Source organism: Zootoca vivipara, chromosome 12, assembly GCF_963506605.1.
Source record: "Zootoca vivipara chromosome 12, rZooViv1.1, whole genome shotgun sequence".
Lineage (NCBI taxonomy): Eukaryota > Metazoa > Chordata > Lepidosauria > Squamata > Lacertidae > Zootoca > Zootoca vivipara.
The window spans coordinates 55254302-55271161 of NC_083287.1; the positions used below are offsets into that span (position 1 = coordinate 55254302).

Consider the following 16860-nt stretch of genomic DNA (forward strand, 5'->3'; position numbering starts at 1 on the left):
AACAACCAATGTCCTCCTTTGACATTAGCCCAGCGAGGGCTTGCATCCTGGGATATTTTGGCTCTGTGATAGAAGGGGATTGCACTTTCTAATCGCTTCTTCTCCTTCCTTTCTTCTTCCAGAAGGACTTGGCGTACCTGCAGCAGTGGTTGGAAGCGTTCGTCGCAAATTTTGAGAAAATCATCACCGTGCATTCGATGGAACCGAGGAGGTAAGCAGAACGCCTTTCGTGCTCAGTGGCATCGCAACGGGGGCAGGGAGTGCGCCCTGGGTGCTGTGTCCGCGGGGGTGACAAGAAGGCACCCTGTGGGGGCTCGTGGCAGTGAGAGCTGCCATCGCACCGCTGCAGCCGCATGTGGAAGATCCCCCGTTCACGGCTGTAGTGGTGACAGAGGGACCCCGGTCCCATCCGTATGGCGCTGTAGCGGCGCCACCAGCAGACCACTATGTACAGCGCATGTGCGGCATCACTACATAACAGCACATGCGCCGTACATCGCGACGCCACACATGCGTCCTACGTAGCGACGCCTGGCCCTGGTTGTTACGACGCCTTCGTTCACCTCTGTTTGTGCTTTGCTGGTCCAACAATGTGGGTGGGCATTCAGCTGCTTGGTTGATAGGACTCCCGGCCCTTGAGGGTGAGATGGAAGATGGGGGCTGAATGGAAATTCGACAATAAAACTTGGGAGAGAAATGATCCTTCCAGCAGTGGTACTATGTCACTACTGCAGCCTGTGTTTCGTTAGCCCCCAAATGGAAAACGAGCGAGGTCCCAACTAAAGAAGAATGGCAACTTAAACTGATGGAATATGTGCAGCTTACAGACTTAACATATAGGATAAGAGAAGAAGACGAACATACGTTTAAAGAAGATTGGAAACTGTTTATTGAATATATGAATATATGGGGGGGGGGAATTGTGTACATTTGAAAACGTTGGCAGCATTAAGATAAATTCAATAGTGTAAATAAGTTTTGATGGATGTAATCATGGAATGCGGAATGGCTTAGTTTATATAAAATACTAGCTGGCCCGGCCACGCGTTGCTGTGGCAATTTTGGAAAAAAAAACCCGTTCTGAGCCCAGTCTGCAAAGGCGAGCTGAGCTGCTTTGGAGAGGGAAGGTTTTATAGCTGCAGTACCAGTGTGGTCGCCACTAGAGGGCGATGTGTTGCAACCCTTTTTGTTGTTTTTGTCTGGTTTTTCCAAAAACTTTGATTTAACCTGTGTCAGGTATGACGTATGTATAATGGATGTATATGCAAACACTCCAACGTTCGCACGGAACGTTGTGCCAAAATTTCAACGCAATCGGTCTCCGAGAAAGGTGGAAAGCCCCAAACATGGACCCCTTACATTTTTATATACAGTGGTACCTCGACTTACGAAAACGATCCGTTCTGCGGCCATCTTCATAAGTCGAAGTCTTTGGTTGTCAAAGGGCTGCTTCTGCGCATGCGCCGACCTTGGAGATTGATATTACTCCAGTTTCTATATAAAATCTCTTAGGAAGCCCTTTTAAATTCTCAGCCGAGTCACAGTCCAGAACTGCTGCTTAATTGATACTCATCCAGTTTTCCAGCCGTCTCTTGTCCTGGTCCTTGAGACTCTGACCGGGCCACGAAATGCGACGACGGCTGTGCTCTGCCCTCCGCAGTTGGAGGCAGCAACGCTGGAAATGACAGGAGGGGGAGAGTTGCTCTTGGGTTCGAATCCTGCTTGGGGGTTTCCAACAGGCATCGGCTGGCCGCTGTGAGAACAGGAGGCTGGATTAGTTGGGCAATTTTCCTGATCCATCATCTTATGTTCTTATGCCTGTGAAGGAAAGTGATTGCTGTACAGAAAAAAAAATGTCAGATTCTAGTACCCAATCGTATGTACCGTGTTTCCCCTTTTTTAAGACGTAGTCATTATATAAGCCATAGCAGGATTTCTAAGCAATTGCGCGATACAAGCCATACCCCGAAAATAAGACATACTGATAGACCCTTCACCCACTAGCAATAACCCCCCTCCTGCCAGCCAACTCCCCCCTTAAAAATCTCTCCCCATTTTGCTGTCGCTCCACAGACACGTATTTCCTTTAAAAGCTTGTAAAAATGCACCGAACAGCCGTAGCTGCTGGCTGCCGAAGCCTTGTGATTTCCCTTCCCCGTTTCTGAGAGCATTTTTTTAAATAAAAAGATCCAAAAATAATTTTTTTAGCCAAGCTGTGTAAGCTCTACTTGGTGAAGGGGAGAAAAGTGGGGTGGGGAGGAGATGAAGGCACGAGGAAGAAAAGAGGGGCGATTGAAGAATGCAAAGGCTGTTTTCCCTTTTAGGGAGAGACCTCCGTGTGCGCGTCTGTCTCTCTCCCCCCCCCTGCGTGTCTCTCTCTCTCTCTCTCTCTCTCTCTCTCTCTCTCTCTCTCTCTCTCACACACACACACACACACACAGCCCACCTCTCGCTTCCCCCCACCTTTCCCTAAATTCCCTTCCATTCAATGCACGTTGATTTCCTCTTAACGGGAATCTCCCGTGTCTGATTGTTGTCTCATTGCTTTTACCGGGCATAAAGCAGCCTTTTAAAAATCCTGCTGCAGTTTTCTTTCTACCTTATGCTGCTTGGTTGTCTGTGGAGCTGCCCCTTTAAGGATTTGTAAGTAGTCTGGATCGCAGTCCTTGCCTTGGGGACTTTTATTTATTTATTAAGGACTTTTTCCTTCGCTGTTTGCGAGCTGCTAAAAGGAGCTGCTAAACGCTGCTTTACACAAAAGTTAAACTGCCGGTCCTAACAACACGTGCTTCCTCACCTCGCTGGCTCAATTGCTTCTCAATTGCTACCATTTACCAAGTCAGCAATCTTAATTGCTGCTTAGCTGGCTTCTTTGTGCTCAGCAGGTAGCTTCTTTGCTATCAGTGATAGCACTGCAAAGTGCTATGTTGTTGGAACTTCAGACAGTCTTGCAGTCTTGGGCAGCTGGCTGGTAGAGATCCTTACTTGCTTTAGGTATAGGCTACTGCTAGGACTGTATCACACAGATAGATTCCATTATACTGGTTTAGATTTAAGAAGCTCCAGTGTAGCAGATTGCTATTAAGTGAGTCCCCACCTTGGAAGAGAGAGAGAGCAGCCCTTCGCGAACATCCCAGGGCCGGGGAGAGAGGGCTGCACCAGGGACGCACACACCTCCCTTCCCTCAGACTCGTAATAAAAATACCGGTACCAGTAAGACATCCCACCAAAAATAAGCCACCCTGTGGTTTTTTGAGAAAAAAAAGTAATAAGACGGTGTCTTAAAAAGGGGGAAACACGGTACCTCTTCTTTTTGCAGCTGGCCAAAGCAGGGACGCAGGTGGCGCTGTGGGTTAAACCACAGAGCCTAGGGCTTGCCGATCAGAAGGTCGGCAGTTCGAATCCCCGCAATGGGGTGAGCTCCCGTTGCTCGGTCCCAGCTCCGACCCCCTAGCAGTTTGAAAGCGCGTCAAAGTGCAACTGGATAAATAGGTACCGCTCCGGCGGGAAGGTAAACGGCGATTCCGTGTGCTGCTCTGGTTCGCCAGAAGTGGCTTTGTCATGCTGGCCACATGACCTGGAAGCTGTATGCCGGTTCCCTCAGCCAATAACGTGAGATGAGCGCCGCAACCCCAGGGTCGGACATGACTGGACCTAATGCTCAGGGGTCCCTTTACCTTTAAAGCAGGGAGCTCAGGACGTCCTGACGGTTGTAGTAGTGTACTGCGGCCATACTTTTCTCGTAATATAATAGCAAGCAGCTCTTGATGCCACTGGTTCAGCTAGTGATTGGGGAAGTATCCCATTTGCCCAACAGGAGGGCCGTTCCCAGCTTGGTCTGCTAGCATCACCCTCTTTGGTCAGGGCTGCTATACGTCCGGAATTCCCCGGACATAGCCGGGATTCGCCGGTCAAGAATCGCGTCCAGGCAGAATTTTCGAAAATCAGTTTTAATGTCCGGGAAAACCCAGGTGTATGGCAGCCCATATCAGCAATTTTCCTTAAAAAAATACCTTACAAACTTGATTTTGTTGGAGATTTTGCAAGAAAAGCTCAGCAGCTTGGGGCAGGGGAAAGAAAAACAAGCTTTTGCACCCGGATTTCCCCTACTGTATTTGAAATATGGCAGCCCTCTCTTTGGCAAGCACGATTACGGTTCCTGCCTTGGCTCATTGGGTCTGCTTAAGGCATGACTCTTCTGTGTGGCGAGCAATGCTTGCAGGCGTGTGAAAAGACACCTAAATGCCCTTGGTGGAAATCGCTTACCTCGAGGCCTCCTCTTAAGCCATCTCCTTTTCTCTTCCCATTTGTGCGTTCCCTCGGCCTGTGATTAGCACACTTCCTGGTTTCCACACTGCCGTTGTGTTGCCACACACACACAACTGCCTGTTGCGACAATTGCTGGAGGGGATCCATCTATGTTGCAGTTTCCCGCTCCTTCTGAGTACGAGATGTGTGTGTGTGAGAGAGAGAGAGAGGGTGGGGGGTGGGGAGTACACATTATACAGTGGTACCTTGGTTCTCAAACTTAATCCATTCCAAAACCAAAGCGTTCCAAAACCAAGGCGTGCTTTCCTATAGAAAATAATGCAAAACGAATTAAGGACCCCTAAAACAGCAATTTCACATGGATTTTGCTATCTAACGAGACCATTGATCCATAAAATGAAAGCAATAATCAATGCACTGTACTATAAAACAAATAGACAGTATTGTAGATGATCAAAATTATAATTATTTTTCCCTTACCTGCGCTGATGGTAGTCATTGTTTGGATTTGGGGTGTGTGTGTGTGTGTGCTTTTATCCATTTCCGCAGTCACACAATCAACCAATCAGTAGCTGAACTGGGTTCCACACAGTCACAAAAACAAATTAATTTGAAAAAGCCTCAAAAACAAAAACACAAAATAAATAGCAAAAAGGGCCATTTGAATACCAAAATATTCGAAATGCAAGGCACGGCTTCTGATTGGTGCAGGTGCCCTGGAAACATTGGACATTAGGCCGCATCGGACGTTAGGCTTCCGAAAAACATTCGAAAACTGGAATACTTACTTCCAGGTTTTCAGAGTTTGAGAACCAAGGCTTTTGAGAACCAAGGTACCACTATATTGCCTTATCATATCTTATTGTTTGGTTGTATATCCTGCAGGCACCTTTCCCAGTTTTGCATCCCATCTTCTCTTTGCAGAAAAATGTGAGCTGGTTTTTTTGTGTTTTGTTTTTGTTTGCTTCATCTGCAAAGTATTGGGGGACGGCTAGGGGGCTTGGATCGGTGAATTTAGGCTCTTCCTGCTCTGTTTATGTGATGCACAATTTCTGTCCCAGAAATGGTGTATGGCCCCCCACCCCTGAAAAGCCAAGATCTCGTAGCTTGAGAAACGCTTCCACGTTTGCTCAGAGCGTGTTTTCAACAGGGTCTGTGTTGCAAATCTGAAATCGGGCAAAACTAGGCGCTAAAAAAAGCTTTCTAGCTCGACTGAAACTTGAAAATGCAGCCGCGTTCAGGACTGCGCTCCAGGTCTGAGTAGGATTCGATCCTGAGCCTTTTCTTCTCCCGAATATATCCTGCAAGGCAGTGGGGGTCCCAGGATCTGCCCAGGGCCGGATTTAGGTTTGATGAGGCCCTAAGCTACTGAAGGTAATGGGGCCCTTTATAGGTCCAGCTGTCCTTTGTCAACAACAAATTGTCGCTGTTTTTTTGTGTGTTGAATATATGCTATATGGTAATTTATGGACCTAATAGGTATCTAAAGCCATTTGCACATGTTGCCCTGCAACCAGTCCATGCAGAATGTAGGCACCCTATATATAGAAAGGAGCAAACCAGTGATATTTTAGGGAGCAGGCTAGCAGGCGGGGCCCATGACTTACACCAGGCATCCCCAAACTGTGGCCCTCCCATGATCCCTAGCTAACAGGACCAATGGTCAGGGATGATGGGAATTGTAGTCCAAAACATCTGGAGGGCCGAAGTTTGGGGATGCCTGACTTACACAATAGGTGTTGTGTAACACCTGTGTAACAAAACACTGTTGCTGTATGTAGGTTTTATTTTATTTGAGAGCAGTACATGTGAAAAGGATCTAGGAGTCTTGGTAGACCACAAACTTGACATGAGTCATCAGTGTCATGCAGCAGCTAAAAAAGCCAATGCAATTCTGGGTTGCATCAATAGGAGTATAGCATCTAGATCAAGGGAAGTAATAGTACCACTGTATTCCGCTCTGGTCAGACCTCACCTGGAGTACTGTGTCCAGTTCTGGGCACCACAGTTCAAGAAGGATACTGACAAGCTGGAACGTGTCCAGAAGAGGGCAACCAAAATGGTTAAAGGCCTGGAAACGATGCCTTATGAGGAACAGCTTAGGGAGTTGGGTATGTTTAGCCTGGAGAAGAGAAGGTTAAGGGGTGATATGATAGCCATGTTCAAATATATAAAAGGATGTCATATGGAGGAGGGTGAAAGGTTGTTTTCTGCTGCTCCAGAGAAGCAGACACGGAGCAATGGATTCAAACTACAAGAAAGAAGATTCCACCTAAACATTAGGAAGAACTTCCTGACAGTAAGAGCAGTTTGACAGTGGAATTTGCTGCCAAGAAGTGTGGTGGAGTCTCCTTCTTTGGAGGTCTTTAAGCAGAGGCTTGACAGCCATCTGTCAGGAATGCTTTGATGGTGCTTGGCAGGGGGTTGGACTGGATGGCCCTTGTGGTCTCTTCCAACTCTCTGATTCTATGAATTCGCCGGAGGCCTCTCTTCTCCCCATGGGGAGTCTGGTGCTGTTTATATCCAGCAACCACCCAAAAGACGAGCGCCACCATGCGCTCTCAGCTGCTGGAGATATTTAAAGCACCGCTCGAGCGTTTCCGCAAAAAATTGTCCATTTTGGTTCACTGCCAGCCTGTGCTGTTGCGGACATGATTGCACCAAAATAAGGTTCCGCCTTTATTTTGCTACCTGAGGCGAAGGGAAAATATAGCCCCTTCCCTTATTCCAGGCATCCCCAAACTGCGGCCCTCCAGATGTTTTGGCCTACAACTCCCATGATCCCTAGCTAAGAGGACCAGTGGTCAGGGATGATGGGAATTGTAGTCCAAAACATCTGGAGGGCCAAAGTTTGGGGATGCCTGCCTTATTCTGTGTAGGAAAAGCTGACGGGATAGTCCAGGCTTCTTCAACCTCGGCCCTCCAGATGTTTTTGGCCTACAACTCCCATGATCCCTAGCTAGCAGGACCAGTGGTCAGGGTTGATGGGAATTGTAGTCTCAGAACATCTGGAGGGCCGAGGTTGAGGAAGCCTGGGATAGGCGGTTGAATCTTACTTTGACACTGGTATCTTCACTGCATTTGGGGTCTTTTGCCTTTTTACCTTCTCCACTTTAACAGCCATGTCTTTCCACCAAAGCACCCTGGGAACTGTAGTTTGTTGAAGGTGCTGGGTGTTTCTAGGAGAGAGCCTTATCTCCCTGATGGAACTACAATTCCCAGAGTTCCCCAGGGAGAGGGGTTGACCGTTAAACTGCTCCCTGGGAGCCCCTTGGACTTTTCTGCCGGTTGTACAATGGGTACGGTTCTCATCCACCGCCCGGCCCACCTTTGGTTTTGCAGTCCCTGAAAGGAATGAAGCGGTCTGGATGAAAAAGCTTCCTTGCCCCTGTCCTGTTTATGGGACGCTCTCCCTGAGGAGGTTCAGCAGCTGCCTTCATTGTACACCTTTAGGTGCCAGGCGAAAACGTTCCTCTTCAACCAGGCCTTGGGCCGATGGACACCCGATGCCATTTTATTTTATTTTATTTTTGTTTGAAATCATTTTTACAAAGTTGATATTTTTTAAAAACATTCAAACACATATATACAGAGATTCCTTCAAATCTCAGGACTCCCCCCCCCCCGAGTCCCATTTTAAACATTTTATATAACTGCATCTTCTTCCATACTCAATCTGTATTTTCCGTGGTAATTAGTTACACTACAAGTCAATTCAAAATCCTGCCAACGTTTCCATCTGCTTACAGTGGTCTTTTAAATAGCTTATAAATTTTTCCCATTATTTTGTAAAGCTTTTTGTCCTCTTGGTTTTCCAGTCAGCTTTGCCATTTCGGCATAGTCCATCAGCTTGGTTTGCCCTTTTAAAATGTGTTGTAGAATTGGGGTTTTTTTCTGGTTTGTTTTTGTTTTTATTATGCATTTTGTGTTTTTTTATGCTGTAATTTTGTGTTTTAAACTCCCATGAGATCTATGGATGAAGGGTGGTATATTTTCATTATTATCATTAATTGTTGTTGTTTAGTCGTTTAGTCGTGTCCGACTCTTCGTGACCCCATGGACCATAGCACGCCAGGCACTCCTGTCTCCTCCTGGCATTATAATATTATTATTATTATTATTATTATTATTATCATTAATAATAATAATAATAATAATAATAATAATAAACAATAACAGCAACCGCTCCTTTTCAACTGCCCAGATGCCTTGGAAGGAGACTTGCCTGTTAATTAATCCATTTTTGTACCTCCTCCTTCTGCCAGGGCATATAGCTTTTCCTCCTTGTAGCATCACGACACCCCTCTGGAGCAGATTTGGCTGAGAGAGCCTGCTTCAAGCTAAGCCGGTTTTACCCACCCGGGTAACTTCGGAAGGGAGCGATGTTCTCGAGGGCTGATTTCCACGGAGGGGAGTCTGCAAACTTATTTTTGATGCTTTTCCCTTGCAGGCCGGAGGACTCTGCCTCAGAGATCCCGCTGCTCCCCTGCGACGTCCTGCAGACACTGACCCAGCAGCTGACGTCTTGCGTGAACCAGATCTCCCGCCAAGAGGTGACTGAGGCTGGCCTCAACCAGGCTCTCTTGCTGATCAAATTCTTCATCATCATTTGCAGGTAGGGGCTGTTATTCCTGTTATTCCTTCTCGTTCTTGGACTCTGCCTAGCGCCGCTTCTCACCTTCTGAATTTTATTTTATTTTAATACTTTATTGAATTGCAGCAACAAAAACCAAACGATATCACAAGCAAGAAAGGACAAATAACAAATGACACAAAAGAAGAAATGAAATGAAATAAAAAAGAACGCACCAAAAAATGCATAAAAACATAGACTTCCCTCCAACCATGTTTGACCTCTTTCCCTTAATCTTACTTTATTCGTTGTGTTGTTAATATTTTGCAATGTTTTTATTACACTTCCATCCGCTTCCTCAATATTTCTACCCTGTAAACGTCGAACGGATTAATCCGTTTTGCATTGCTTTCTATGGGAAAGGGCGCCTTGGTTTTGGAACGCTTTGGTTTTGGAACGGACTTCCGGAACGGATTAAGTTTGAGAACCAAGGTACCACTGTATTTTCATCAGAGGAATGTTGGAGGCTTTGAGCTGTGTTTCCTCCACATAATGAGTCTTGGCTCTGTGTGTGTGTGTGTCTGTGTTTTGAGAATGCACTTTGGCAATAGGAGTGACATTGTTATGGACCTCGGTGTTTGGTGTTTGTACCTGTGCTCACTTTTATCACCTGCCCCAGCTAGCAAAGTCATAAAACAGCTGCAGGGATGCTCCAAATAATAATAATAATAATATAATAATAATTTATTATTTATACCCCGCCCATCTGGCTGGGTTTCCCCAGCCACTCTGGGTGGCTTACAACAGAAAAATGAAATAGAATAATCTATTAAACATTAAAAGCCTCCCTAAACAGGGCTGCCTTCAGATGTCTTCTAAAAATCTGGTGGTTGATTATTTCTTTGACATCTGGTGGGAGGGCGTTCCACAGGGCGGGCGCCACCACCGAGAAGGCCCTCTGCCTGGTTCCCTGCAGCTTGCCTTCTCGCAACGAGGGAACCGCCAGAAGGCCCTCGGCGTCTCTCTCTCTCGTCCAAAGCGCGCTAACCACCCTGTGCCCTCCTTTTCCCATGCCTCAGAGGAAGAGACAGCGTGAAACCAAATTGTCCTACCCAGCCGTCCTGCCCCGAACCGACCCTTCCTGGCCTCTCGCCCACTTTGGATTCCAGCAGCTCTGAGCCTGGGCCGCCCCTCGCCTTGCCAATAACCAGCTATCGCTCTGCTATCGGAACTCCTTTTCCTTCCTCCCTCCTGGCCTGCATCCCTGCCCACCTCCAGCCGCTGAAGAGCTGGGGCTGCTCTGCTTCCCTGGCTCCCCCCTTTAAAACACACACACACACACACACACAAAACCTGGGCTATTCTGGGTCTGGTGTGATGCAAAGCCATGTTCTCTCTCTCTCCCTCTTCCTGTGAGGTCTGCGAGCCAGAGATAAGGACCGGCTGATAATTGCTCCTCTCGCACAGTTACAAAGAAACCCCGGGGGCCGCCAGAGACCTGAAATGAAATTCCCCAGGAGAGGGGTCTTGGCTGGAATTGCCTTTATTAATAGCGTCACCAAGAATGCCTTTGAAGTAGGCCTGCGGTGGACTTTGAGAAGGGTGGGGGGTGGGTTTGCACACTTGCCCCTTCTGGACTTGCCCCGGGGCGACTGGCAACTCTCTGAGCCAGGAGCAGAGATTTGCCTGCACAGAATAATAGCGTTTACTCGGGGCTTTACGGGGAAGGGGTAGGAAGCCCGTTTTCTTCGGTGACTTTTTTTTGTGTGCTTTCCTAGACCGAGGGAGATGTTTTCTTCTGGGCGTGCGAGAAAATATGCTAAATCTGAATCCACTTATCGAGCCTGCTCTTAAAATACGCTAGAATGAGATTTAATCACACTTTTATTGGGGGGGGTTAAGGAGAAGACAACGGGTGCGTGAATCTTGTTTGGTTGGCATACTTTGTTCTGAAGCCCACGGTGGAGTTAATGTAAAACTTGGGTGTTTTGGGTAACATGTGGGGGTGCAAATGCTAAATTGTGTGTGTTTGAAGGTAAGTGGGACGCAGGTGGTGCTGTGGTCTAAACCACAGAGCCTAGGGCTTGCCGATCAGAAGGTCAGCGGTTTGAATCCCCGCGACGGGGTGAGCTCCCGTTGTTCGGTCCCAGCTCCTGCTGACCTAGAAGTTCGAAAGCATGTCAAAGTGCAAGTAGATAAATAGGTACCACTCTGGCGGGAAGGTAAACGGCGTTTCCGTGCGCTGCTCTGATTCGCCAGAAGCGGCTTAGTCATGCTGGCCACATGACCCAGAAGCTGTACGCCAGCTCCCTCGGCCAATAAAGCGAGATAAGCGCCACAACCCCAGAGTCGTCCAGGACTGCACCTAATGGTCAGGGGTACCTTTACCATTACCTAAAGGTAAGTGGAGAGGTGTGGGTTTTTGTACGGATTGGTGTGTGGCAGAGAAAATCCAGTATTTTCGGTAGAATGCATTAAGAAAATGGGAAGAGAGGCTTCATCGTTCAGCAGTTAAAGGAATGATTTGGAGAGGGCACGTGATATGAGGACCAAAAGGATTCCCCCTTCCCCCACAATGCTATTCATAATAATAGAATCATAAGCTGGGAGGGACCCCCAGTGGTCATCTAGTCCAACCCCATGCAATGCAGGAACAGGGTGGATTTGATTTCATTCAAATTGATTTAAATCACAATTTAAATCATGATTTAAATCACAAGTCAGTAAGACTTGATTTAAATCACTAATCAGTAAGACTTGATTTAAATCACTAATCAGTAAGACTTGATTTAAATTTTATTTTATTTTTTAACAGAAAGACTCATTCTTGCTGGTTTAATCTTAATATTTACAACCAGGTGAAGGTTTCATTTTTGGAATAATAAATTTTCAGAGTAGTTTTTTGTTGTATCAAAAATTACTGATCTGCTTATACTATTAGAAATATATTGACAGATACTTATGAAATTATTGTGAGGTTTAATAAATTAACTGTTTATATTTGGGCAACTTTTCTGCTGTGCTTTATTGGAAGGAGAAAAATAATCATTTCCTTAATACGTAACAATTTAAACAACTTATTTGAACTTGCTAGATTGACATGCAAGATTCGTGACCAGGGGGAGACAAGGTTTCAAAAGGACTGGAGTAAATATGTGGACTATATGGAGAAAAACTGTAGATCGTTAAAAACTCTCGCAGGATTAAAATAAACCTTACGAATTGACCAATATGTCAAAAAAGGAACTGCAAAAAAGGGAATTAACAAGAAACCCGCATGAAGGGAGGGGGGGAAGTCATAGCTCGGCGGAGCAAGGTAAAAGATGTGAATATAAGATTTTGTATAAAAGATTGGTTTTGTTAATTTGTTGAATTTGGAAAATTGGAATAAAATGTATTTAAAAAAACAATTTAAACAACTTATTTAACTAAAACAATAACATCATAGCATATGTATCCATTTTTGTTAACTGATGTGGTTAAACATTTTTTTAAAAAGCAAACAAACAACACCTTAGACTGAGCACAGATGAAAAACTTAAAACAAATCCTTATTTCCTGATGAACAGCCTTTGGACTATATTGTAACTTAATTAGAAAACTATCTTTAGAAATCTTTTTCCTCCAAAAGCATTTTATTTTAAAGATCCAATTTAATTTTTTTTTTAAAAAAAATCTGATTTAAACCAAATAAATCCAATTTAAATCAAATAAATCAAATTTTAATTGAAAAATCTGATTTTTATTTATTTTATGTTTTAAAAGCATTGATTTTTTTATCCACTCTGTGCAGAAATTTGAAGTTGTCCCGTTTGGGGATAGAACCTGCAACCATGCCCTATCCAACTGAGCTATGGAGGCTGTGAGGGGCAGGCTATAAGGTTTCAGGTTGTTCCTCTTCCTCAGCAGGGCTCTTGTGCCTTTGAAAAAGCTTTTCTTATCTCCTTTTTTTGGGGGGGAAACTTCACCTACTGAAAAGCACTGGAGCCCAGCTAGGGAAAAGGTGGCAACCCCAAAGAGGACTGCGCTGCTTTTGGGTATGAGTTTGTATAAAACTGAACCTAGGCTCTGGGGAGTCCCCCATGTGAAAAACAGCTGTGTGCAAATTGAATGTGCTTTAACGTTAGGCTTGGGGGGATTTTCGGGCTGGCATTTTGGGGGTTTTCCTTGGGGGATTTTGAATAGTTCCTCAGCATTCAGCTTAAATATATTTAGGGTTTGGGGGGCTGCAGGGAGCAGTTGCTTTGCAACCTGCCCCAACCGTATTGAAGAGGGCGGTTTAAGCGAAAGCATCTCCAATAATTTTCTCACTGGCAGGAACAGAACCAAGACCTGCATCATGTACCCATTTGCCTGTTGTGTGTTGATATTGACATGCATGCACAAACATTTCCCTTTGAGCAGCAGCATGCTCCCATGGAGAAAATTGCTCTCCCATTTTGCAGGCTTGTTGTTGTTTAGTCGTTTAGTCGTGCCCAACTCTTTGTGACCCCATGGACCAGAGCACGCCAGGCACTCCTGTCTTGCACTGCCTCCCGCAGTTTGGTCAGACTCATGTTCGTAGCTTCGAGAACACTGTCCAACCATCTCATCCTCTGTCGTCCCCTTCTCCTTGTGTCCTCCATCTTTCCCAACATCAGGGTCTTTTCCAGGGAGTCTTCTCTTCTCATGAGGTGGCCAAAGTATTGGAGCCTCAGCTTCACGATCTGTCCTTCCAGTGAGCACTCAGGGCTGATTTCCTTAAGAATGGAGAGGTTTGATCTTCTTGCAGTCCATGGGACTCTCAAGAGTCTCCTCCAGCACCATAATTCAAAAGCATCAATTCTTCGGCGATCAGCCTTCTTCATGGTCCAGCTCTCATTTCCATACATCACTACTGGAAAAACCATAGCTTTAACCAGGGCCGTCTTAAGCATATCTGGCGCCGTGGTGCGAAGACCCCTCCGACGCGCCCCCCGCCCCGTTTCCCAGCGCGGCGCCCCCCTGGTGGCTCGGCGCCCTGGCGCATTGCGCCACTCAGCCTTGCCTTAGGGCCGGCCCTGGCTTTAACTATACGGACCTTTGTTGGCATGGTGATGTCTCTGCTTTTTAAGATGCTGTCTAGGTTTGTCATTGCTTTTCTCCCAAGAAGCAGGCGTCTTTTAATTTCATGACTGCTGTCACCATCTGCAGTGATCACGGAGCCCAAGAAAGTAAAATCTCTCACTGCCTCCATTTCTTCCCCTTCTATTTGCCAGGAGGTGATGGGACCAGTAGCCATGATCTTGGTTTTTTTGATGTTGAGCTTCAGACCATATTTTGCGCTCTCCTCTTTCACCCTCATTAAAAGGTTCTTTAATTCAGGGCCGGCTCTAGGGGTAGGCTGGGTGGTGCGGGGTGCCAGGGTGCCAGGCTGGTAGGGGGGTGCCACACAGCGCGCTGCGCCCGCCCACCAGGGCAAGGGCGCCGGAGCAATCTCCGCACCACGGCGCTAGGGCGCCCGACTTGCTTGAGACAGTCCTGCTTTAATTCCTCCTCACTTTCTGCTTTGCAGGCTTATTACCTTGCAAACGTGCTACGTATTTTCAACTCTGCGTTGTATTGATGGAAGGGGATGTGCTGGAACGAGAGACAGGCAGGCCAGCTGTCCGGAGTACCAGACACAGTTTGCAAAAAGCGCACCTCCAATTTTCCTAGAACTTGAGGGCTAGAAAATTGGCTGTCGCCTGAAACTCCCCAGGAATTCATGGGCTGTGCGCTCATGCTCACGACTTAATTTATATGCAAATTTCTGCATCTGAGATATTAGCAGGACAGCAGCCCCTCCTCCTCTTTGCCAACTTAGCCACTCTCTCATTACCGCCTAGTTTTGAGGTGCTTCATACATAATAAATATTACCATTATCTCTCTTTTGCAGCGCATTAGCATTCATGTGAAGAAATTAGCCGGCTTGGGTCTCCGGCGGCTGCAGATGACAAAGGACTTCGTGGTTATTTGACTGCCTGTTTCTCACCCTCCCCTATTGCTTCTTTGCAGGAATCTAGGAAATGTCCAAACTGACCGGCCCCCGGTGTTTGTTCACGAGGTGACCAGTTTGCTGTCTGCTTATTCAAACAAGGTAAGCTCAGATTCCTCGCCCTGTATGTTCGCCAGGGCTGGATGCTTCAAATTCCTGGGAACCAAGGAGTTAGCAAGTGGTTCAAGTTAGGTGATGAAATCCACATATCTAAAGGGGAAGACGGATGGATTTGATGATGGGGAAGAGACAGGGCTTGCTTGGAGTTATATACAGGAGCAACACACAGGCATTATTTGACTGCCAGCATCTCATTCCACCCTGAACGGCCTCCTTTCCTCTTTCGCTTTTCCCAGTTGCTTGCTACATCCATTGGCCCGAGGACAGGGGCAGAAACAATATGGACTAGCAGCATGATAGAGCCAAGTGGTTAATCTCCTTCCGATCATTGCTGCAGTGCACAGAACAATCCCCCAAGGTGACCTCTTAGACGAAGGTTTTCCTTTTGGAGCGAGCCTCAAGTCGCACACTCATTTTCCTCTGCCCCGCCCGGTCTTTTTTCCTTTCCTCTCGTGGCTCTGGAAGGGGGCCTTGTTATCAGATGAATTAAATGAGTGCCCAGGGGTGTTTTCACACCTTCAAAAGCAAACTTAATGAAATGACTATATTTCAGCTAGCTGTTGGGTCGGAGAAAAAGCTTTCTTGAGATCAAGAAAGGAAGGGGGGGGGGGACACCTCGCAATCTGCAGATTAACCGAGCTGCTTGTGTCCTTCGCAGCTCAAGAACACCCAGGGGCAGAATTTGCGTTACCGGAGTCAGCTGGAGAACATAACTCTCTACGTGTTGCACCTCTATGAATGCCTCTTTGACCCCTACCAGACGTGGAGGAGGCAGCTGAGTGGGTGAGTGTGTTGTACAACGGTGTGGGGAACCACCGGATCATAGAACCATAAGAGTTGGAAGGGATCCCCAGAGGCATCTAGTCCAACCCCCTGCAATGCAATGCAGGAATATGCAGCTGTCCCCTACCTGGATCGAACCTGCAACCTTGGCGTTATTGCAGAGTGGATTTGATTTACATCATATCGATTTAAATCACGATTTAAATCACTAGTCAGTAAGACTTGATTTAAATCATTTTCTTACAGAGAAACTCATTCTTGCTGGTACCGGTATCATCGTAATATTTACAACCAGAGGAAGGTTTCATTTTTAGAATAATAAATTTTCAGACTAGTTTTTACAGTTGCATCAAAAATAAATGATTTGGTTATACTATTAGAAATATATTGACAGATAATGATGAACTTATGGTGAGGTTTAATAAGTTAACTGTTTATATTTGGACAGCTTTTCTGCTGTACTTTATTGGAAGGAGAAAAAGAATCATTGCCTTAATAACAATTTAAACAATTCATTTAACTAAAACTATAGCATTATATCATATGTATCCATGTTTTTGTTGACTGAAATGGTTAAACGTTTGTTTGTTTTAAAAAACACCCCTTAGACTGAGTTTTAGCACACATGAAAAACTTAAAACAAACCCTTATTTCCTGATGAATAGCCTTTGGACTAGAATGTAACTTAAATAGAAAACTATCTTTAGAAAGATTTTTCCTCCAAATGCAATTTATTTTAAAAATCCAATTAAATTTAAAAAACGATTTAAAAAAAAAACCACATTGATTTTTATCCACCCTGCGTTATTGGTACCATGCTATAGGCTGATTCTGCTGAACTACAACTCCCATCATCCCTGACCACTAGCCGTGCCTGCTAGGGCTGATGGGAGTTGTAGTTCCGCATCCGCTGGAGGGCCAACGGTTCCCTGCTCTGGGTTTAGACCTTGCATGTCAGGAAGGAGGCTCCGGCCACCGGCAGGCGGGTCAGGATCTGGTGATAGCTGCAACCTTGGGGTTATCACGTGGGGGGTCTGGTGCTGCTCAGCTGCCAAACCGAGAGGCTTTCCAGGATTTTAAAAAACAACAATTTTATAAGTTGTGTGCCTTTGTTTCTCT

At 46.0% G+C, this 16860-nt stretch overlaps 1 protein-coding gene across 5 annotated transcripts in view; it reads left to right on the forward strand.

Moving 5' to 3' along the window:
- NBEAL2 (neurobeachin like 2) overlaps positions 1–16860 on the forward strand; it is a 185580-nt gene that overhangs the window by 66397 nt on the left and 102323 nt on the right. For all 5 annotated transcript variants that reach the window (XM_060281001.1, XM_060281002.1, XM_060281005.1 and 2 more), the window contains exons 2-5: positions 123–211; positions 8720–8884; positions 14859–14940; positions 15617–15741. In XM_060281001.1, coding sequence (XP_060136984.1) covers positions 123–211; positions 8720–8884; positions 14859–14940; positions 15617–15741 — 461 coding nt within the window. The remainder of the gene's footprint in view (positions 1–122; positions 212–8719; positions 8885–14858; positions 14941–15616; positions 15742–16860) is intronic.